Source organism: Barbus barbus (assembly GCF_936440315.1).
Source record: "Barbus barbus genome assembly, chromosome: 27".
NCBI classification, from domain to species: Eukaryota; Metazoa; Chordata; class Actinopteri; order Cypriniformes; family Cyprinidae; genus Barbus; species Barbus barbus.
Genome location: NC_136755.1, coordinates 6,396,284 through 6,420,038, shown reverse-complemented (window position 1 = coordinate 6,420,038; position 23,755 = coordinate 6,396,284). Strand labels below are relative to the sequence as shown.

Sequence of the window (23,755 nt, the reverse complement as noted above, 5' to 3'; positions counted from 1 at the left end):
GGCTGTTATTTGTGTACCTGCATGTCATGTGACCATTAACCAAAGTCAGTGAACATGCAAATGTGATTCTTGATTATTAAAATATTTATTTTATTTTAATGTATTAGTAAATGTATTAGGTGAAAGAGGTTCAGATGACAAAGTTTGGGAATGCCTGCATTACATGTAAATAAGAAATAACATGAATTTGTGCAATTCAATGTGTTTGAAAGACAAAAGCCTCCCAAATGGCATAGTAACACATCCTGAAATAACCTGTGTTGATGCAATCTTGCAACACTTCATAACCTGAAATGATCGGTGGTTAAATGCTGTGCAGCCTCCTGAGTAGTGACTGGTCTCTGTGTGAATGTCCACAAAAGAAGAATAAAAGAAAGAAAAATAATGTACAAATATGCAAAATAGCACAAACACAAAATAAATTATGAATAATATAATATGTAATCACTAAAAAATAATTGTAGCCAGATTACGAGCATTTTTAAATTGTAATTTAATCTAAGATCATTTTTGGAATCTGATTACCAAATCCAAATTAATTACTACCCAGCACTGTTAATTATAAAGTGAGTTATTTACCGTGTGCTCGGTATTGTGAAATGTATTCTCAAATAAATAATTAAATTAGGGTTTTACTTAAATGTCTAATTTAGATCAAATAATTATTTCTCGAAACGGAACTGACGTTTGACGTTGAGAGCGCACCATGGCAACGCGTTTATGCGCTCGAGACTCCAGACAGAAGAGATTGAGCTCGCTCTCACATCCCACAAACGGAGATTTGCTAACTACAGCGTTAACATATGCAAGACATTATAACCGCATTCGTCGTGTCGTTTGTGCGCTTCATTGTTTTATATAAACACATTTGCTTGAAAAGTTGAGGCTGCGCAGCACAAGCGAGATGATGCTTGAATCCATTGAAGTTACAGGTGAGTCTGTTAATATGCTGATGTTACAGTGGATTGCATGCACATAATGACCTACTGCTTCATGGAATTGAAGTGGATGTTAAATTAAAACGAGATTTCTTATAACTAATTGCAGAGACTTGAAAGGAACTGATTTCATGCATTCAATTCCACCTAAATTAGGCTACTGCAAAACTACTTAATTACAAAAGTGGCTCCAGAAAGTAAATGAATTCACTTTTTGCATTGATATACGTGTTTAGTGTTTCCAAGTATACTTTATGCATGCTAGATCATCCAGTGAAGCCCTGCATAGACAGACAGTATGTGCTTCTTCACTCGTTTGGCTCTGTGATGCTGAGGCTGTGGTCCTTCTACATCAGTGCACCTGTCAGAGCTGGCCTGGGATCATTTCGCAGAGACACGTGGACTAGCCACATGACCTAACACTGATACAGTATATGCATCCTTATTCAATCCTCCTGAGATGATGTAATATATGCATTACAGTACATTTATTCATTTAGCAGATGCATTTATCCAAAGTGACGGATGTGGAAGAGATGGGGATTACGAAAGCCTGTAGGATCATTGAATGCAGAGCATCATTGTCAAGCAGTACCTGTCATGCTGAATGGGGAATATTATTTGTTGTGCTTTCTAATAGGATTAGCCTGGTCTGTGAAGTCAACTCACTAGAGCTGCTTACAGCGTGCTCATTTCACTGTGCTGTTCGGATCTGTTTCTCGTCTTTTGTTGGATTCAAGATTAAGTGGGCGAAGGAGATTTTGTTTCCAGGGAAATGGGGACGCAACACTGAATTGACAATGACGGGGCTGGTCTCAAGTTTAAGACCAGCAGTATTTCCTTTACTTGAAATTCCACCTGGTGCTCTCTGTTGTCCCATCCTAATATATTTTGGCATTGTCATGACAAAAGGGGGTTGTTAGTTGTAGCACTCAAGACTGAACTTCAGAGTTTAACACCATATTTTTTTGTCTTTATCTTGTCATGGACTTTGAACTTAACCTTATTCTGGTCTCTGACTTCACTCGGATGAGACCCTTCATGATCTTGCGACCCTCTTCTGGTCTCGGTCTTGACACGTATACACCTCACTTCTGATCTCAGACTTGATTCTAAGCAACTCTCTTCTGGCGTCAGACTCGACTCAGATGTGACCTTCTGATCTCGATCCTCTTATGGTCTCAAACTTGACTTGGAAGCGACCCTCCACTGGACTCTGACTTGAATCAGACACAACCTCCTTCTGGTCTTGGACATGACATGAAGCAAACTTGACATAAAGTGACCCTCTTCCGGTCTGAGAAATGACACGACTTGACTTACAATGGACTTGACTTTTCTGGTCTCAGATTTGACTTGAAGGAACCCTCCACTGGTTTTGAACTTGACTCGGGCATGACCCTTTTCTGGTCTGAGAAATGATGCAACCTGTTTTGCGATGGACTTGACTTGAAGTGCCATTCTCCTGGTCTCAAACTTGACTCAGGCGTGACCCTCTTCTTGTCTGAGAAATGACGTGACTTGACTTGCGATGGACTTGACTTGAAGCAACCTTCTTCCTTCTTCTGGTCTCAGACTTGACTTGAAGTGACCCTCTTCTGGTTTGAGAAATGACGCGACTTGATTTGCGACAGACTTGACTTGAAGCAACCTTCTTCTGGTTTCAGACTTGACTTGAAGTGACCTAGGGCTGGGTGATAAATCGATAACGATAATTATCGCGCAATAATTCGATAAAGGATCAATATCATGTCTCACTAGAGCAGATGCATTCACTCGCTGATGAGTCTCGGTCAAACAGTGCTGTGAGATCCAGTGTGAGCCTTGAATGTAGCGAAGAACAAAAATGACTCTGTTTATAGCCAGATGATACAGCGCTGACAAACAGGAGAAACACTGTGCACAACGACACAGTCAGAAGACTTTTTAATCTACAAATCGCCATCATTTACCATAGATTTACTGTAGTAGCACTAACTGCACCATGGTATTGTGTCAGAAATGTGGGTATTTATGTCGAATTATATTATTTTATTAATGTAGACATGTATGTTTTTCATACAAACACCTAGAAGCCATATTACATTTACCATTACACCATTACCATGGTATTGAGGTGCTATATTTGTTGTCTTAACTTTAATTATCATGAACTAAATGTATGCTACTATGGAAGACCAATGGTTAAAAAACAGTCTCACAAAACACCAAAAACACCTCAAACAGTCACATTTCACCATATAAAAATGAGATTGCTACAATTTTTTACAGATGTTTCAGATTTTGATAATGAACATAAATCTACATCTGCATCTGATAAATAAAGTTATGTCTATCAAAAAAAAGAGTTGGCTCGCAATCGCCTAAACGAGTCGTTAGGAATTCGAATATTATTCGCTTGCGGCTGTACGTCACAAAGTAACACATTTGCATAATGTCCGCCCATGGGCTGTCATTCGCGCTGTACGCAGTAGACCAATCACAAAGGACTGCGCCATCTGACCAATCACAGCAGCGAGGGCTCACGGAAAGGAGGGTTAAAGCTATTTTTTGATAAAACTATAGTGTTTTTTTGACCTTGGATGCATGTAAACCTGTTTTAGGAGACTCATAAAACAATATTAGCAACCTTAAAAATGGCATAATAGGGGCACTTTAAGGAAAAATGACTGGAAAGGTGTAAAGAATTCAAAAGTGTTTGTCATGTTCTGACTATAAAGAATAGTTTAAAGCCACAATTAATTGTCCGGTTTTTACAACTTTCACACTGGAGCATAAATCTGCCTTTAAACTTGAAAGAAATAAAAATGTGACATTTATTGTGATAATTATCAATATCGACTAATATGAAAAAAATGATCGTGATCATTTTTTGGCCATATCGCCCAGCCCTAAGTGACCCTCTTTTGGTCTCAGACTTGACTCAGATGTGACTCTTCTGATCTCGAACACATCCCTTCTCTTGTCTCAGTCTTTATTTAGACATAACCTACTCAAGTCTAAGCCTTGAATTGGATGAGCTGGTCTCGACTACAAGACAGCAGTTCACTGTAGTACATCCTTAAGTATATATTGTATATGTATATTGTTTTTGTTTTTTTAAATGGTCTCCAGAAAACAAAATGTTAAAGAAGAATCACCCAAATATGTCTATTTGTTCAAGCCATAGCCCTATTATGCCTCACTGGCAAAGAGAATTAAGAATTTAGTAGATTATTGTAGTACTCAATCTCGTGCCATTTCCTTCTAGAACAGCTCCATTGGCCAGAGATGGAAATGTCTAAGAGTTGTGTCCTAAGCCCCATGGAGAAGCCTGTGAGCCCCAGTCAGCTGCGTCTGGAGCGCATATCCTCTGGCGTTCTGAAGGACCTGTTTAACACGGCCACCAGCAGCTACAACACACTGCTGCAGAAAGAGTCAGATGCTCAGGAGAACCCTAAACACTCCTCCTACAAGTGCCCCAAACAAGAATCCACAGCAAGGCATCGCGACAGACCCCTGCCGACCCTTGCACCTCTAACGATGAGTGGCCTGGCTTTTGGTTGCAGAGACAGCAGGCACGCTCAGTCGGTGTTCTCGTGTTTCTCCACCAGCAGTTCCAAGCAAACTAACAGCATCACCATGCTAGGCAGTGCCATCCGCCTGTCCCCCTGCCCGATCCCCAGGCCCAAAAACAGCTGCCCGGCCGGCACCAAACTCCCACAGCTGTCCAGAGTGCTTCCTGCTGCTCGTGATGTAGAGAACTCAATCAAGAAGCTCTGCATCCTCACTGCCATAAAGCCGTCTAATGTAGAGAAAGAGAAGGCCAGGTTTTTCAAAGCAGACTTTAAATACAATCCTCAGTTTGAGTACAGCAACCCGCTGCCTCCACAAGTACTAGCAAAGCACAGCACCGCTTCAGACCGCTTCCTCACACAGGTGAGTGCCCATACTCTCACACAGAACAGATTAAGGACCTTCACTCGGTATCCACTGTTATCCAGTCACAAACATACACTTGTTCAAAATTGGGCCTGAGGCATATGCTGGTTAGGTGTATTTTGAAGCATGGCAGCTGTTTTTAGCTGGTTTAAGCTGGTCCTGAGCTCAGCTGCCATGCTTCAAAACATACCTAACCAGCATATGCAGTTTTTTTTTTCAACATGGAATCCACTGATTTCAACAGGAATCATTACAATTTGGAAGACAAAAGATTCACCATTGCATATTTTGAAATGGGCTTCACACAATTCGCCACTTTAACCAATAGAAAGCTGTTTGGTGTGAAAGTGACTTCTGTGTGAGCTATGTTTCATAAACTGACTATACCCAAGGGAATGTTTTTGGCAAAATGTGGGCAAAATTACAATGTGACCGCACCTTTGCATATACTAGTATGCAACAAAAGCTTGTCCAATGTCTTGTAAGTGCACAGTACCCTTGCATAGAGTGCTTTGGGCCCTATACCTTTTTAAATTACATTGTGTAGCAAGAGAAATGATATGCAGTTATGGAAAGATATGTCAACATGTGAACCACTTTAAAGTGTTTTTGTATTGTTAAATGTTCAAGTAAGTTGAAACCCAGTACTTTAATTTAAAAATATATTTCGGCATTTTCTCTCCAAAAAAAAAAATCACGTTGTCACAAGCGTGCAGTGAACTTTGGGATTGTCTGGTCCACGAAGTATCCATTCGCTGTATCCTTTGTGGCCTGGAAAATGAAGGACGCATTTCAAGGCCACGTTTGAAGGAGGCTTTGAACTGGACGGCCTTCGTCGTGCCACTTTGGTGCCTTTAAAGCAGGGGTGTCAAACTCAGTTCCTGGAGGGCCGGAGCCCTGCAGAGTTTAGATGCAACCCTAATTAAACACACTTGATCCAGCTAATCAAGTCCTTCAGGCTTATTTGAAAACTACATGGTATGTGTGTTGGAGCAGGGTTGGACCAAAACTCTGCAGGGCTGCGGCCCTCCAGGAACTGGGTTTGACACCCTTGCTTTAAAGGATACAACTTCTGAATTTGGACATGACATATTGCATTCTGACGTTGGCACACAATGCTTGCGTGTGCACATTAGCATTAGCGTCTAGCAAATTTCGTTACCCTAAAATTCACCAAGACATACATTCATACTTTGCCACTATTTACAACTGATAAATTTGAGCTCCATCACACTGTGCAAGGGGTTGTGAGTAATACTAGACTGAAAATCATGCAATTATGCATACTCAAAATTAGCCAAATAGTAATAATTTGTACACCTTTAGCATATATGTTGTGATGCACTTATGCTACTCTATTTAGGTGGATAGTTTGCAAATTGGGATGCAGCCTATGAGTAATTAACAAATGCTTTTATGTCTAATGGTTTTATTTTTCATTTTATTGCATGCTGCATTGCTTTAAAAAGGACTTGGGAGAGAATTAGCAAATGTACATAAGGATTCGGCCATGTTTGTCTGAGAGCTGACCTGGCCTGAACTTGGTTAAAAAGCTGTAGTGTGCCAGAAGTCACAGCAAATCTGCCCTCAAGGTCTCTATTTGATTCTCACTCATGATCTGACACATTTAGCATTCATTTGCTTTCATCCTTTTTATGCTGATATCTTCTATAAGGTATTTTCATTCACATCCCGTAATCCAGCTCCTGGTGGGCCACAGTTCCAACCCTCCTCCAACACACATACCAGCAGTTTTCAAATAATCCTGAAGAACTTGATTAGCTGGATCAGATGTGTTTAATTAAGGTTGAAGCTAAACTCAGGGCCGTGTGCCCCTCCAGGAACTGAGTTCGACACCCCTGCTGAAAGGTCACAGTCCTGTAAGTGAGATTAATAGGAATTGTTCCTGAAATAAACCCTCTGACTCTTTAGTTCTGTACGTTCAACATGGATTAAGTTAGAAACAGGTGCTTTACCTTTATAGCTGAGTCTCAGGCTCAGCAGCTCATGTGTTGCCAACAACAGCCAGACTAATAAACCCCTTTGAAGGTTAAAGAGTTCATTATTTCAATTTAATTCAGTTTCCCGCTAGCTATTAAACAGAGCCAACAAACACAGGGCATCAGATATCCCATAATAGTTTTCCTGGCTGCAAAAGCCAACAAAAACAACATAGCAAGTTATATTTGATGGATTAATGTTAAAATGTAGGGTATAGTGGCTGTATTAGAGCTTTGTATGCTGCAGCAAAGCATAAATGGATTCATTTCAGACTATTATATTGGTGTATAACCTGATGGATCACAAATCAGTTTTCATAAATCCACACAACACCAAAGCCCCAGCTATGTCTGTACATGACATAACAATTGAGCGTTATATTGAGTTATGCTTCTGCAAGCATATTTCACTTACATAGTTTTATCTTAAAGCACAAACAGCCCCAAATATCAGTCCTACTACACAAGGGAACCCTAATTAATTTAGGCTCACTTAGGCAACAAAAGGTGAAAATAAAAATGCCAACCTTAATCATAGAAAAAATTATATTTATAAAATAACAGCATTACCTCAATCATAATCTCATAACCCAACCTAAGGCCCAATAATGACCATTGGTCTAATTGAAATGTAAATGAACCATTTTACCCTGCTGCCTTTCTGAAAGCATAATTATATCACAAGTTCGCAACATATAAATATACATGAATTATTAATTCCTAAAATCATAGACAGCAATGATCCTTACACGACCAAGACTCAGAAACGTATCAAGGACACCGGTAAAATAATTCATGTGACAACCGTAATTTTACGAAGCTATGAGAATACTTTTTGTGCGCAAAGAAAACAAAAATAATGACTTTATTCAATAATTCGCCTCCTCCGCGTCACCCTATATACCGGTTTTGAACGACATGAGGGTAATTAATGACAATTTTCATTTTTGGGTGAACTATCCCTTTAACTGAATGACCCCTGGCATACACGAAAACAATGAAACCATCAATGAGGCCTTGCTTTGCTGAATTTATCTGTAAAAGTTGTCTCCTAGTGTTTGCTGTCGTCTCAGGCTGTGCGGATCATGGAGTTGGCCTTGCAGAAATATGGCTCCTATGAGAAGTTTGAACAGGCTACTGGAGGAAACCTCCTCACCAAGAGCCGCATCTGGTACCATGTGAAAAAATACATGGAGAAGGAAGGATGCATGGGAGAGGTGAGAGCGAGATCATTAGAAAGAAGCATTTAAATGCATATTCACAGTCGGGTAACTCTACTTTTAATTCAATCAAAAAATCTCAAAAACATCAAAAAGTAAAGAAAAATATTAAATAATTTATCATTTAAAATTTGTGGTCAGTGAGATTCTTTTTTTTATGTTTATGAAAGAAGTCTCTAATGCTCACCAAGGCTGCATTTATTTGATCAAAAATACAGCAAAATTTTAGAAATATTATTACAATTTAAAATAACTGTTTTTACATTTACATTTAGTCATTCAGTAGACGTGATGGAAAAGCTGCATTTTCAGCATCATTGCTCCTGTCTTCAGTGTCCTTGAATCAGAAATCACTCTGATATGCTAGTTTGACCCCAGTCTTTTGGTAGTGTTGCTTATTGATATTATTCTGTTGATATTATCTTGAGTAGATGTAGAATTTTCTCTCTCTGCAGATTGTGGTTAATCTCACTGATGACCTCCTGTCCAGAGCGTCTATGACTGTGGTGAACAGCAGACCTACACTCACCATTAACATCTCTACTGCCAGAGAGCAGTGGCTGGAGGGGATGCTGAGGCATGAAATCGGTGTGTGTTTGTCTATATCAGCATCTGACAGTCCACTGAGTCTCATATTAGAATAGTGAGACCCATTCAAGTCTTTCATGATCCACCAGCTCCACTCCTTTGTGTTCTGTATTTTGGATCGTGTCTCGCTCACCCCAGAAAAACCAGCCGTCCGTGTTGGCAACAGCTTGTGTTCCTGCTGTCAGGGACTATTACACCCTGAGTGTATCAGAGCTCAGTGTCAGGACCACAGTAATTACACTGCCGCTCTGTTTCACTTTCTCTGTTGGTCTACTCAGAAATCAGGGGTTGGCTGCTATAGACTTGACCAAGCAATTGTTTTCAATGTTTATAGTCACAAGTGAGTCTCTTGTGAAAAAGAAGTGTGCTTAATTGTATTATTAATGCACTAAAAGTACATTAAAAATACTTGCAGATAATGTAATATTAATAAAATAAAAGAACACTTAAATGCACACATACATGAATATCTTTCTTAACACTATAATTTGTCATAGTTTTTCCTATAGTCATAGGAACTGCTGGAACTGCTAATAATTTTTCAAATGTACACTTAATAATTATGTCAAAAGTTTTACTTAAAAGTACATTTTAATTCATTATGTTTGCTCTTATTTTGATGTGTTGACTAACATACTAAAGCACATGGAAAGTAGTGTTTGATTATAATTGTAACTGTCATGTTGTTCAGTATAACATTTAAATTTAATATATTTTAAAATTTTGTAAATTGCAACTTAATCATGATAAATGTGTAATTACAAATATATTTAAATACATGACACAATTTTCAATAAAAACAAAAGTATATTTTAGTTTATCATGAATGCTTGTCAGTATATTCGGCAGTAACTTCAACCAAGACAATATAGGTAATTATGAAATTACATATAAAGATGTACTTAAGTCCTACTTTAGTGGGTCAAAAAAAGCAAATAAAAAGCATTTAATATAATTTTAATTGCAGCATACAGTTAGCATACAGTTCAGTGTCTTACATTTAATCTATTCTTTTTAAAGTATATCATATTACAGTATATTAAAGTATATTTATATTATTTCCATAAAAAAGTATACTAAAGTAAATTTTGGAATGTTAAAAGTGTATATAGCAAGGGCTGCGATAATGGCTTCATAATTGTGAATTAATTGAGTTCTCTATGAAATTCAAGCATCATCTACATACATTTTTATATGTATTTTAAATGGTGAAAGCATCTTTATTAATATTGCTTATACTTACATTTTCTTGAGTTATGCCAAGTTCTAAATTAGTGTTTTGTTTTGGTAGAAATATTAATCAAAACATATTTTTAAACATCCTGCTCATTACAAGTGAATGGTTCTTCAAATATTATTGCGAAGAGTGGGGGCTCCTCTGTCTAATATGACAACAATGAGATTAATTTGGTAACTACAACAAATTACTAATAGTTATTAGTAACTATTAATTATGATAAAGTTTGATCTTCCAATACTGTTTGCTTGAGTAAACCCCTCTACATCTATCACACAGGTACGCACTACTTCCGCGGCATCAACAACAGTCACCAGCCATGGGGCAGCAGCGGCAGCAGGAAGAAACACGCTCTGCGGCCCATCAACCCCACTGAGGAGGGTCTGGCCAGCATCCACAGCGTGCTCTTCCGCAAGGACCCCACGCTGTGGCGCGCCGCCCTGCTCTACTACACCGTCTACCAGGCCAGCCGCATGTCCTTCTCACAGCTGTTTCACAACCTGGGTCGGTTCCTGCACGACCCCAACACGCGATGGGACTACTGCGTCAGAGCCAAACGAGGACAGACCGACACGGCACTGCCAGGTACAGCATGACACCGATATCTGAGCAGGGTGGCTGATAACCGATATTAATTCAATTTCAATTCAATTTAATTCAAGTTTATTTGTATACCGCTTTTCACGATACAAATCGTTGCAAAGCAGCTTTACAGAAAATTTAAGTTTCTATTTGAAAGTTTCTACATTATATTTAGTGGTAGCTTATCAGTGGAGACTATGTCAAGTCGATGTCCATATGGCAGAAATGTACAGTAAAATTAATCCAGTTAGTTAATGACATAATCAAAAAGACGATGAACACTATTAACTGCAATGATTATATGTTGCGATTAAGCTTATCGCAAAATTTGGTAGTTTTGTATAAAATCTATATATTTGATGTCACACTGTTCAATTTAAAAATAGCAAAAACATGCATAACAATTGCTGAAATTAAAATTATATTTATTGTACATAACATTTACTAAATTTGAAATTAATATGAAAAAATAATTATTTGAACTTGATAAAAAATAAATCTGTAAGGTAAAGAGATTTATTTAGATGGCGATGTCTTGATTCTGTAATTCTACTGTAGTATTTTTCACAAATAAAGAAATTCTTATGAATATGAATAAGAAGGATGTATGCACTGTAACCAAGTATTACTGAACAATGTCGATCATTCAAAATGCTAATTATTGGCAGATATATCGGCCTTGGAAATATTTATCGGTTAATGATTCTAAGGCTTATGATATCTTACAGAATTATCATTGTTTATGCGTGTAAATAATAAAATATTTTTGTTATTAAGGTTGTTTCAGTAAGGACCAGGTTTATCTAGATGGCATCCTGAAGATCCTCAGACACAGAGACAAGATTGACTTCCAGCTGCTCATGGCTCTGGGAAAGGTACTTTACTGACACACTTAACTTGATTTATTTGCTGCAAGATTAATTGAAATAAAAGCTAAATCACAATATTCAATGAAATAAATATATGTGCTGAGTGAAGCACAGCACTGTGTTCATTTACATGTGAGCAGCTCATAATTGAAGTTTAAGCATCTCTGATGGATTCACAGTGAATGCTTCTCCACACGATCTCCATCTCTGCATCTCCTTTGAGTTTGAGTGTGTTTAACGTGCATTTGGGAACAAAACATGAGCCAGATCTTCCCATACTTGTAATGAGAAGCACAAAAGAGAAGCTTTACGGGCTTCCTGCGGTTTTACGTCAAAATAAAAGTTTGATAGAAAAACTGCATTTACATTTTTTTCCCAAATCATACAGCTTTTAACTTTTAACCGTGTGTGTTGTGCAGGTGTCGTATGAGGACGTGGAGCGCCTGAAGAGTCTGGCTCTGATGGAGCATGTGCGGATTCCTCACTTCCTGCAGGACCAAGCGCGCTACACCGAGCAGCTTCATAAAATCATGGAGGTCAACCAGTTAACCGATGAGGAGCTATGCATACTTATCTGAACATGTGACCTCTGACCTCCAGCATGAATCTCACAAAACCTGTCCAGGTCATACATTACCATTCATAAACAAAAACCTGTTCAGGTCATATTTCACTAAAAACTAAATTACTTTTAGCATTAAAAATTAAGCTTATTTTTTAGAAGCATTAAATATTTTAGAATTTTCTAATTATTTTAATGACACTTAGGGCCTCTCACCTTAGATTCTTGTAATTCTCATACCTCATTCAGCGTAAATTGACAAAAATCTCATTTTGATTGCTGAAATATGGAAATGAATTATATTACAGTCATTACCAATCTTACAAAACGTAAAAACAAATGACCAAATTACTAAATGTTACAATGCAAAAAAAATCTTAAAAGTTTTAAAGCAGGCTCAATTTTAGCTCTAAATGCCTTTTTTATGAGCTTTGCCCTGAGGTGGATTGGAAAATAAAGAGATTTCTGGGAACAGTCAGTCTATATAGGGGCCTATGGAGCTTTATTTGTTTTCTCTGGTAACACTTGTAATTTTTTTTAGCCAGTGCAGAGCATCAAGTCCCTTCTGAAGGATCTCAGGACGTGTGCATTCTCTTTTGAGGGGATATTAAGGGGCCAAATTATAGATTGCCAAACATTCATATGTACTACAAGTTCCTTAAGCTGTTTATTTCCTGAATTAAAAAAAAAACTGCTTATATGATATAATTGTTTTCATATTTATGATTTAAACAGCTGATGATTACAAAAAGAGTCATTTTCTGGGTGCCAAAATGTAAAAAGTGTCCTTCGTGGAAGTAGACAGTCCTAAATGTCACATACTAAATATACAGTATATGAATAACATCTCACTAGCACAACTGCTCTATCTTGACTGCATTGTTGATGTGTATGACCTTTGACCTTGCTCTGTTCCTGCCATTTTCCCATAGATCAAAAAGCACTTTAAAGTTGCCCATAAAATTATTTTATGGCCCATGACAACTTCTCAATATGATCTTAATATATCTAAATTAATAAAATAAATTTATGTAAGCACAAGGCCACTCGATCTTTGATTACAGGTGATTTTATCCATGACTTCAAACAAAGTATGACCATTGTTTACAAGTGAGCAATGATCAATCTCCATTCCCACAATGCCCTCTCAAACACACGGTAAGTGATCTTTTGGCAAACTCTTTCCACAGGTGTCTGTTCTCGCATGTCTCTGTAACCAGATCACCTGCTGATTGACACCTACAAGGACACACATGCAGGACAAAGGGTTTCAGTTTTCAGCTGCGCTTGCAAACTCACACACACACACACACACACACACACACACACACACACACAGGTCAGGGCTCATTAATCTCTATGAGGTCTTGTCTTTCAAACTTCCTGCAATCTGTGGGATTAAACAAGGATTGAGGTGTCATGACACTCATAACAAATTAACAAATTACCAATATTATATATGTTGAAATGCTATACATTTTTATTGAGATGTCTGAGATTTGAGGCTTATATTTATCTTATACTCAATCACAATAATAATCATCCTTGTTACATCAGCTCTAATTAATGTTGTATAAAAATGCAAATGTAATCAGAGGCATTTGAACAGAATGGAGGATGAGTTCCACTTAAAAATAGTTCATTATATTTTTATTAATAGGAAATCAATATGTAAATAAATAAAGCATTTAGCAAATTGTCAGATAAAATTATTTAATGTTAAAATTTGTGTTTAACTATAAGATTTATATACTACTATACTACTTATTTACATTTTATTTTGACAGCTGCTCTTTTATTAATTTTCCATTTAGTTATGAAATGCACATTTAGGCCACTAGAGGACGCACTGGATATCTTTACTGCCCTGCCAGAAAAAATAAAATAAAACATAAATCCATGTTTTAAATGTCTTCACGGGTGTATATTTGTACGCAATGTATATAGAACATACTATATATTTGATTTTTCCTAACATGCAGATTTAAATATGCACAGCACGCTGTGTAAATAAAACAAGGGCTTGCCATTTACATGCATTGCAACATGCACAATAAGCTATTTATAGAAAAACAGAAATGAAAGGTGATTTTAAAGGATTTACGAAAGCTAATAGATGTTGTTTTGATAATGTGCACGTGAAAATCTGAAAGATGTGTTACCCAAAAGCAGAAGTGCTGTAACTGTAAACTCACAGCAGATGATCAGAGCAGTGACTCAACGTTAGCATGATGTTTTACTGTTTTGTCTTTTTCACTGTAGCTGTACGGCTCATCTGCTAAGCGTGTAAAGTTCACTGATCATGTGTGTCAGAACCTGCCATTGAGCAAACAGGTGAATGTTTGCTAGATAAATAGTGGAAGTCTAAAAGCAGATAGACAGAAATATGACAGAGCACTTTCACCTTTAGGACATTTTCTAGCTTCTCTAGGCTTGTGAGGATCTGGCCTCAGTTCTAACCTGGGTTAGTCAACCAAATCTAAAACCACTATTTTTTTTTTTTTTTTTTACTTCTAATACAATAAATGTTAACTGAAATAAATAATATATATAAAAAATTGTTTTGTTGGTGCCATATATATATATATATAGTCTGGGTTTGTACTTTTCTCTATCCCGGGAAAAGTCTTTCTCCCACTTCTCTTCCTGTCAACTAACTGTCCTATCGTAATAATGGCAAACCCCCCCCCAAAAAAACAGTTTGTTTTATTGTTGCTGCAAAAGCAACGTTTCTCATTTTTGTTTGGTTTAACTTGATGTACCGATGTAAAACTATATATAAATTTGTTTTAAAAAAAAGACAATAAAATTACTAAAACTTTAACGAAAATTAAAATGAAACCAGAAAATACAAAAATAAAATAAATTTCATAATATTAAGAAAATCAGTATCTCAGTGATCCTAAAATAACACTGGTCCTAACCCGTTTTATTTGTAAAAGTACAGCTTTACACAATTCCTAACTATGAGCATAAAATGCAAAACAAATCTTGTCATATCAAAAAAAAAATCATTTGTGACCAATGTGACTGACGATAAGTCAAGAGTTCACACACATCAAGATTAAAGGCCAAAAGAAAAGTAACATGAGGATATGAAAATTACAACTTAAAATAGATAAATAAAAAGCAAGCACACACACTGCTGTAAAAGAAAAGATGTATATTTTTGAAGTTAATCTCTTCCTTCTGTAAGGACACAATGTTTGTTTTATAATGATTTTATTTTTATATTTACTTTCTTATGTTTAATACATCTAGTTGTCACTTTTTCTCCAGTGAATTTTTCTCAGTATTTTGAAAACTATTGTGCTGCTTCATATTTTTGTGGAAACCAGGATATTTTTTAATGAGTAGAAAGTACAAAATCACAGCATTGATTAGAAATAGAAATCTTATATTATTATTATAAATGTCACTTCTGATCAGTTTAACGCATCTTAATAAAAGTATTCATTTTTCAAAAACTCAATCTTTTGAATCTTAGTATGCTATACCTAACACATGTTGCTTAAATCACCGCATATGAGACAAACTCAGGTTGTAAATATTGATTTATTGTTCTCACTTAAAAAGTTGGCACACTTGTCATTTGTTAACTTCATTGTATGTACATGTTTAATAAATCTGTGTTTAAATATCTCTCATTATATTGTTCTATATTAAAATCAACTGTTTGTTGCTATAGAATCTCTTCTGTACATTGAACGGACAAAACAAAGGCAATTATGGTGCAATTCTCGCTCTCTTCATCTGTATTCATACAGTCATAGTGTCAGTCCAGACGCAGGTGACCTTTTCCACAGGGACCATGTAAAAGGTCAAAGGTCATCGCTCGTGTTTGGACATGGAGTCTCCTCTCTCCACCACCGCCACTCGGTTCCCACCGCACAGGTGCTCCTTCAGCATGACGTCCACGAAGAACTCGGCCACGATAGGACAGTGTTCAGACGCCACCCCGCCCCACGACCAGTTATCAGGGATCCAGGGGTTGGTCAGGCCCTCCCGCACTACCCAGCAGTGACCTGGAGGGGGCAGAACAAACATGCAGATATAACAACAGCACCAGCCAAAAGTTTGGAATCGTTACAATTTGTAACTAGATTAAAAAAAAAAGTTTGTTGAGACAAACTTTAAGTTGGCTTGAGAAAGCAGGACCAGAAAGTTAGAAAAAGTTTAAGAAATTTAAGTTTAAGAAGTTTAAAAAAGTTAAGTTTGATGGTTTTCAGTCTGAAAAACATTGAAGTTTAAAGTAGTTTTAAAAGCTTAAAGTTTGATAGACAGACAGATTCTAAGGACCTCAGAGTGGTTGCTAGGGTATTCTAGGTGGTTGCTAGGGTACTTAGAGTGGTTGGTATGACGGTTGCTAGGGTACCAAGGGTGGTTGCTAGGGTGTTGTTATGCAGTTGCTAGGATACTCATGGCGGTTGCTTAGGTGTTGCTATGTGGTTGCTAAGGTACCCGGGGCAGTTGCTAGGGTGTTGCTATGCGGTTGCTAGGGTGTTGCAGGGTGATGTCTCTTATTCTCACAAAGGCTGCATTTGTTTGATCAAAAATATAGTAAAACTGTGAAATATTATTACAATTTAAAATAACTGTTACCTATGTAAATATGTTCAAATGTAATTTATTCCTGTGATCAAAGCTGTATTTTCAGCATCATTACTCCAGTCTTCAGTGTCACATGATCATATTCTAATATGCTGATTTGCTGCTTGAGAAAGTACACTTGGAATACAGCTCTTTATCTGGATTAATATCTTTATTGATGCCAAGCAATTAGATTTTTGAAGTTATTTCATGATATGATAACCCTTAGATGGTTTATTTGAGCTATTTAAGTTATATATAAACCACTGTTTAAACAATTATGGTCAGCAAGATTTTGTTTTAGAATTGTTTGATATAGAAATTTCTACTTATATACATCAAGGATGTATTAAATCGATCAAATATGGTAGTAAACCTGAACTTTCTATTCATTAAAGAATCACAGTTTCCACAAAAATATGAAGCAGCACAACTGTTTTCAACAATGATAATCATAAGAAATGTTTATTAAGCAGCGTATCAGTATATCAGAATGATTTCTGAAGGATCAAGTGACGCTGAAGACTGGAGTAATGATGCTGAAAATTCAGGAATAAATACATGACATTTTAAAATACATTACAATAGAAAACAGTTATTTTAAATTGTAATAATATTTCACATTTTTACAGTTTTTATTGTATTTTTGATCAATTAAATGCAGCCTCGGCGAGCACATGAGGCTTCTTTCAAAAATAGCACAACCATCTCAATGATTCCAGTTGTTTCTACAGGACTAGTGCATTAAATCCTACACCACCCACCTGTGTAGATCTTTTTGAGGGAGCGACTGGTCCAGATGTTGTCCAGACAGCGGGATCCCTGCGGAGTGCGGGTGCTGATGTTCGTAAAGACGGACGGCGTGAGGAGGGCGGACAGTTTTTCTTTCCTCAGGCACTCCATCTCAGGGCTGTCGGGAGCCATGCCAAAGTGTCCCAGCACCAGCAGCTCTCTCTCACCTACAACAGCAACACCAACACATAAATGATGAGGGCTGTTGTGCTCATCTTCAGTGCCATTTAATTTCTGTCCCTGCACTAGAACACACAGTATCAGTCAATATACAGCACAAACACACGACCATAAAGAGCATGCCTCCACCTGATAGCACCATGCATCTGACACAGAACAGATAAGAGTGAGTCCTGCAATAATGATCATGCTGCAACAGACCTTTGAGAGTTTCCTGGATACCAGCGCTCAGTCGGTGAGCCTTCAGCTCGTCACACGTGCTTTTTCTCTTCTGTTCGGTGGGCGACGGCGCTGCTGTCAGGTGCAAATTGACCAGCGTGAGCTCAGACGATCCAATCTGGTTATAGAGAGAAAAGTACATTTATGATGAAATGTTTGTGATTGGTAAGACTTTTTAATGTTTTTGAACATGCTCACCAAGGCTGCATTTATTTGATCAAAAATACTTTAAAAACAATAAAATTGCGAAATATTAATATTCATTCCTGTGATGAAAGCTGTATTTTCAGCATCATTACTCCAGTCTTCAGTCTCACATGATCCTTCAGAAATCATTGTAATATGCTGATTTGCAGCTCAAGAAACATTCCTAATTATAATGATCAATGTTGAAAACAGCTGGGTTGGGACAGTTGACTGTCATTTTTGATCAATTTCATGCATCCTCTATGAATAGAAGTACTAATTTCCTTAAGAAATAAAAAATAAAGAAAACTTGCTGACCACAAATGTTTCAACAGTAGTGTATGTATAACTTAATTTGCTCAAATAAAATCATCTGAGGGTTATCGTACCATGAAACAAATCGTTTGGCATCGATAACAGATAAGGAGCTGTATTGCAGGTTTACTTACATAAAAATGTCCCAGGTAGGGCTGAGGATGAGGATGTTTCCCGTTACCATTAGTAGCAGCATTTTCCAAGACAGTGGCATCCTTCATTTCGATCCCAGAAGAGCTGTCCCACAGGAAACCTGAGTACTCCGCCGCCTACAGGATCACAGCACAAACTCAATAATGACCAGACTCTGACAAATAACATTCATAACCCAACAACTGTCCTACTATACAACAGAAAAAGCACATAACAGCATCATTTAAGGAGCCTGTGCAACTCTTGCATGTTATTCAAAGTCTTCTGAAACCATATGATAGCTTTTTGTGAGGAAAAGACTCAAATTTAAGTCTTAAAGGTGCAGAAAGTGAGTTGAGAAACAGTTGAAAGTGGATCAGAACAAGCCCCGAAACACACCCAATCACAGGTAAGGGGCGTGTCCACTATTGATGGGGGAGGTGCGTGTTTGCAAATGTGGGGGTGGAGCTATCAAGATAGGGGTGTGATTTATTTGGGTAGGGGCGTGTTTATTTTGGTCATTTTAATTACCAACAGTGTTTGTTAGAAATGCTTACTGCACCTTTAATACCTGTTCACACCAAGAACAATATCTATAATATCTATAACAATAACTAATATTAGCATCCACACCAAAGCATACTAATGTTCTGTTTATTATAATCATGCAGTGCAACCTGCCGCTTAATTTTTCAAACTATTTCTTTATTGTCATAGTTTAGGCCTTTACTTCTCTGAGAACACAAGTATGGAAAAGTACAGTCAAGACATTCTGCTAAATATCTCTTCCTGAGTTCAAAGGAATAATAATAATCATACAGGTTTGAGGTAAATGATGGCTGAATTTTCAGATTTTTTTAATCCAATACAGTGTTGTTATTGGTATATGAAACTAAAACTATTAAAATGTTTTAAAAAGGTTCAAATGAATCCGAAATAAAATAAAAAACTTTTTTTATTTCAGTTAGTTGCCAAGGCAACATTTATAATTTTATTCAACTAAAATTAATAAAACTGAAATAATAACTAAACAGAAATATAAACAAAAACTAATACAAAATGACAAATGCACATCATAAAATTACTAAAATTAAAATGAGACCTGAAAGATAAAAGCTCATTCAAAATATTACTTATAAGTACTATTATAGTAAATAACAATCCTAAAACAACTCTGATCCAAGAAAGATAATACATTAAATTTATGATTAAATGTTTGGGTTCAGTAAGATTTTTAAATGTTTTGGAATTAAGCTTCTTATGCTCACCAAAGCTGCATTTATTTATTCAAAAATACAATAAAAACTGTAATATTGTGAAATAATATTCAATTTAAATACTTAAAATTAAAATGAGAACTGCAAATATAAAAATAAAAGCTAATTCAAAATATTAACAAACAGTATGTTAGTAAGTTAAAATACTAAAATAACTCCTGATACAATACCCTTCGAAACAATGGCTGCCAGACAGGACAAGTGAAGCGTTTCCCAGCAGCACAACACCACACAGAGGCCACAGATTTGCATAGATAGAGAGTGTATGAATTGTGGATTGTTCATGTGACTGTGTGTGTTTAGCTTAAGGATCATTGTGTCAGTTTGGTTTTTACATGTAGGGAAGACAGACTTTGTGTCCGATGTCCCATTTATATGCACAGTGAAACCACATATAAGAGATCAGGGGAAAAGTACACACCGCTCGCGTGCATCACAACACCACATCTCTATTGAAAGTGTCATCAGGTGTGGAGTTTGTATTGAAAATGAATGGTGATTGTGGAAATGAGAACCAGGATTCAGCCTACACAAACTCAAAACAGGAACCTGAATTATTAGAAGACTTGCACTTTCTTTCTCTGAAAACACATTGCGGTAATCAGTTATCACACAACTCAACTAGAGGAAAATATCCGGTCTAATGCATCCCAGAGCACGTTGATTCATATTAATATTTACAGTAACGCTCTGTGATGAAGAGCAGACCAGAACTTCTATTCTCCTGCAAAATCTCTTTCATTTATCCTACATGATAGCTGAGTTTATATCTGCCACAAGTTTCCTGTGTGGGTAAATGGCACTATCCAGAGAACATCTTGTGTTTATCCAGACACGCTCAAGATCTTTAACTATTGTTTAAATGTTATGGCTTTATTCATGTTCTTCATCCTTAAAAGGCAAATGTTGCATAAACTCTGTTTTTATCAGCATTCTGTAAGCTGTAGCCGCAGATATTTGCTAGTTAAACATTTAAAGAGGTCATGACATGAGAAATCAAATTTGCCTTGTTCTTTTGGCATATAATAGGTCTTTGTACCATTAAAACATCCTGCAAGTTTCATTGCTTAAAACGTCCTCCTCATTATAAACAAAACATTTATTTAATCAAGCTCCAAAAATGGCTCGTTCGGATCCGAGGGGCAAGGTGACATCACTTGGGCTCAGTCATTTGCATAAACACTGCCTCCAGAGCAAGACATCGACGAATAGTCTTCTTCTCACCATAGGCCCCGCCCACTGGCATTCAGTCGCTAACGGGTGACACTTGATCACACTGAATGAGAGTGTTGCGTCGCGTCAAAAGCAAATAGAAATTACAATCACTGCTGCTATCTTGTCTACACTGGATACAGTTTACAGATGCGCACTCACTTTCTGACTCAGTCCACATGCTCGAGTCTGTCCTCAGGAAAAATGGAGTGAAAGAACATTTGTTTTGACACGCTTAGTTTAAACAGCTCGTTCATGTCTATGTACAGATATCTGAAGGATCCCAGCATGAGGAACATAGGGCTGCAAAGATAAATCGGTGAAACGCGAATGCATGCGATTCTCTCTGGAATCAATTCTGAGCTTTCTAACAGCAGATGGCGCTCTAATCTAGTTTTTATCTGGACACTCAAATGCTCACGAAGAAGAGCGCATTTATGATGCAAGATTAATGAAAACAGCCCGATGTGAACACCCTTGTAATTCACTTCAACCTTTCGAAATTTATGAATGATTATTTTATGTTCAAGTGTGTATAAGGATTTGGAAACAAGCAGAGTACGGCTGTTTCTAAAGTATGCAGTGCCATCTGCTGTTCAAAACTAAGCTCAGAATCGACTTGAGAAAGAATCGCAATGCATTCGGAAAATCTCAGAATCGATGCTGAATCATTTCTCGATTCGGGATGCATTGATTTATTGTCCCAGCCCTAAAGGAACATGTGGATAGTTTATTTTTAATGGCATCCTGGATCGTGTCTGAGGATTGATCGGAGGATTTTTTTTTGTAAACGAGGCACAGTGTCATGGAGCGTTCACAAAGAAACATTTGTTGAAAGATGAAGCGGTTCTAGATCTGACTGCAGCTGCATCACAAACCGTAAGTAAATCATTTCATAATGCTTTGTCTGGAAATGATTTTTATCATGTTGACAAAACACTCAAATCATGCAATAGTGAGGAGGCGTTGATACGGTTTCCAATGCAATGACATTAGCCAATCATAACAGTGGTCCATTACTGGTAAGCCTTAAAGGACCCGCCCCTTAAAACAGGTCGTTTTAGAGAGAAGGTCAGAATGAGGGTTGAAAATAAGAATTTTACCACATATTTATTTGTTTTTTTGTACAAAAAAATTAACAACATTATAAGTAAGCCTCAAGGAACATATTAAAATAATAAAATAAAAAATCAATGTCATGATTCCTTTAAGTTTGAATATATGCGTGTGTGTATATATGTGTTGTTACAGGGAACTACGCTTACGTTATTGGACTGTCCGGTGGGTTTCTCTGAAACGGCACATTTCCACAGGCCTCTGGCGCTCTTCCACTTGTGTACGCTGCAGAGAGTGGGCTGATTCAGCTCTGCACAAAACTGATGCAAACAAACACAAAGTACAGCTGATTAGCAGAGAAAAATGATAGAGTTACACGTCCTTACGGGGACTCCCCCCGTTTGCTGCTTTGATTTATTTTTCATGATTCAACATATCTGCAAAACATCTTTGTTATTCATATACACCGAACAAAATTATAAACGCAACACTTTTGTTTTTGCCCCCATTTTTCATGAGCTGAACTCAAAGATCTAAGACTTTTTCTATGTACACAAAAGGCCAGTTTCTCTCAAATATTGTTCACAAATCTGTCTAAATCTGTGTTAGTGAGCACTTCTCTTTTGCCGAGATAATTCCTCCACCTCACAGGTGTGGCATATCAAGATGCTGACTAGACAGATTATTGCACAGGTGTCCCTTAGGCTGGCCACAATAAAATGTGCAGTTTTATCACACATCACAATGCCACAGATGTCACAAGTTTTGAGGGAGTGTACAATTGGCATGCTGACTGCAGGAATGTCCACTAGGGCTGTTGCCCGTGAATTGAATGTTCATTTCTCTACCATAAGCCATCTCCAAAGGCGTTTCAGAGAATTTGGCAGTACATCCAACCGGCCTCACAACCGCAGACCACGTGTAACCACACCAGCCCAGGACCTCCACATCCAGCATCTTCACCTCCAAGATCATCTGAGACCAGCCACCCGGACAGCTGCTGCAACAATCGGTTTGCATTGTGCAAGAATTTCTGCACAAACTGTCAGAAACCGTCTCAGGGAAGCTCATCTGCATGCTTGTCGTCCTCATCGGGGTCTCGACCTGACTGCAGTTTGTCGTCGTAACCGACTTGAGTGGGCAAATGCTCACATTCGATGGCGTCTGGCACTTTGGAGAGGTGTTCTCTTCACGGATGAATCCCAGTTTTCACTGTACAGGGCAGATTGCAGACAGCGTGTATGGCGTCGTGTGGGTGAGCGGTTTGCTGATGTCAATGTTGTGGATCGAGTGGCCCATGGTGGCGGTGGGGTTATGGTATGGGCAGGCGTATGTTATGGACAACGAACACGGGTGCATTTTATTGATGGCATTTTGAATGCACAGAGATACCGTGACGAGATCCTGAGGCCCATTGTTGTGCCATTCATCCACGACCATCACCTCATGTTGCAGCATGATAATGCACGGCCCCATGTTGCAAGGATCTCTCCACAATTCCTGGAAGCTGAAAACATCCCAGTTCTTGCATGGCCAGCATACTCACCGGACATGTCACCCATTGAGCATGTTTGGGATGCTCTGGATCGGCGTATACGACAGCGTGTTCCAGTTCCTGCCAATATCCAGCAACTTCGCACAGCCATTGAAGAGGAGTGGACAACCTGATCAACTCTATACGAAGGAGATGTGTTGCACTGCGTGAGGAAAATACCAATACAGTAAAACTGCACATTTTAGAGTGGCCTTTTATTGTGGCCAGCCTAAGGCACACCTGTGCAATAATCATGCTGTCTAATCAACATCTTGATATGCCACACCTGTGCGGTGGATGGATTATCTCGGCAAAGGAGAAGTGCTCACTAACACAGATTTAGAC

General features: G+C 37.7%; 2 protein-coding genes across 3 annotated transcripts in view; one reads left to right on the top strand and one right to left on the bottom strand.

Annotated features, from left to right (window-relative positions):
* The first annotated feature begins 685 nt into the window (after positions 1-685).
* Positions 686-12,961, top strand: LOC306846946 (putative tyrosine carboxypeptidase MATCAP2). 2 transcript variants are annotated; one of them, XM_079380660.1, is made up of 7 exons: positions 686-932; positions 4,189-4,856; positions 7,933-8,076; positions 8,535-8,667; positions 10,184-10,489; positions 11,264-11,361; positions 11,775-12,949. In XM_079380660.1, exons 1-7 carry the CDS (start codon positions 905-907, stop codon positions 11,931-11,933), a joined length of 1,536 nt encoding a protein of 511 aa, XP_079236786.1. In that variant the 5' UTR covers positions 686-904; the 3' UTR covers positions 11,934-12,949. The 2 variants fall into 2 exon arrangements, with proteins under 2 accessions (XP_079236786.1, XP_079236787.1); XM_079380661.1 differs by having other exon boundaries at positions 717-932; positions 4,194-4,856; positions 11,775-12,961.
* A 2,493-nt stretch (positions 12,962-15,454) lies between these two features.
* The window catches only part of LOC306847408 (endonuclease/exonuclease/phosphatase family domain-containing protein 1), a 29,180-nt gene continuing 20,879 nt past the window's right edge, over positions 15,455-23,755 (bottom strand). Inside the window, exons 3-7 of the mRNA XM_079381339.1 lie at positions 22,086-22,196; positions 18,334-18,468; positions 17,681-17,816; positions 17,272-17,466; positions 15,455-15,942 (exon numbers count right to left, since the gene is read on the bottom strand). Coding sequence (XP_079237465.1) covers positions 15,746-15,942; positions 17,272-17,466; positions 17,681-17,816; positions 18,334-18,468; positions 22,086-22,196 — 774 coding nt within the window. The 3' untranslated portion in view covers positions 15,455-15,745. The remainder of the gene's footprint in view (positions 15,943-17,271; positions 17,467-17,680; positions 17,817-18,333; positions 18,469-22,085; positions 22,197-23,755) is intronic.

Coding starts and splice junctions, on each gene's coding strand:
- LOC306846946 (XM_079380660.1), top strand. CDS start 905: ATGATGCTTGAATCCATTGAAGTTACAG. Junction 933..4,188: donor TGAATCCATTGAAGTTACAG/GTGAGTCTGTTA, acceptor ATTTCCTTCTAG/AACAGCTCCATTGGCCAGAG. Junction 4,857..7,932: donor CAGACCGCTTCCTCACACAG/GTGAGTGCCCAT, acceptor CTGTCGTCTCAG/GCTGTGCGGATCATGGAGTT.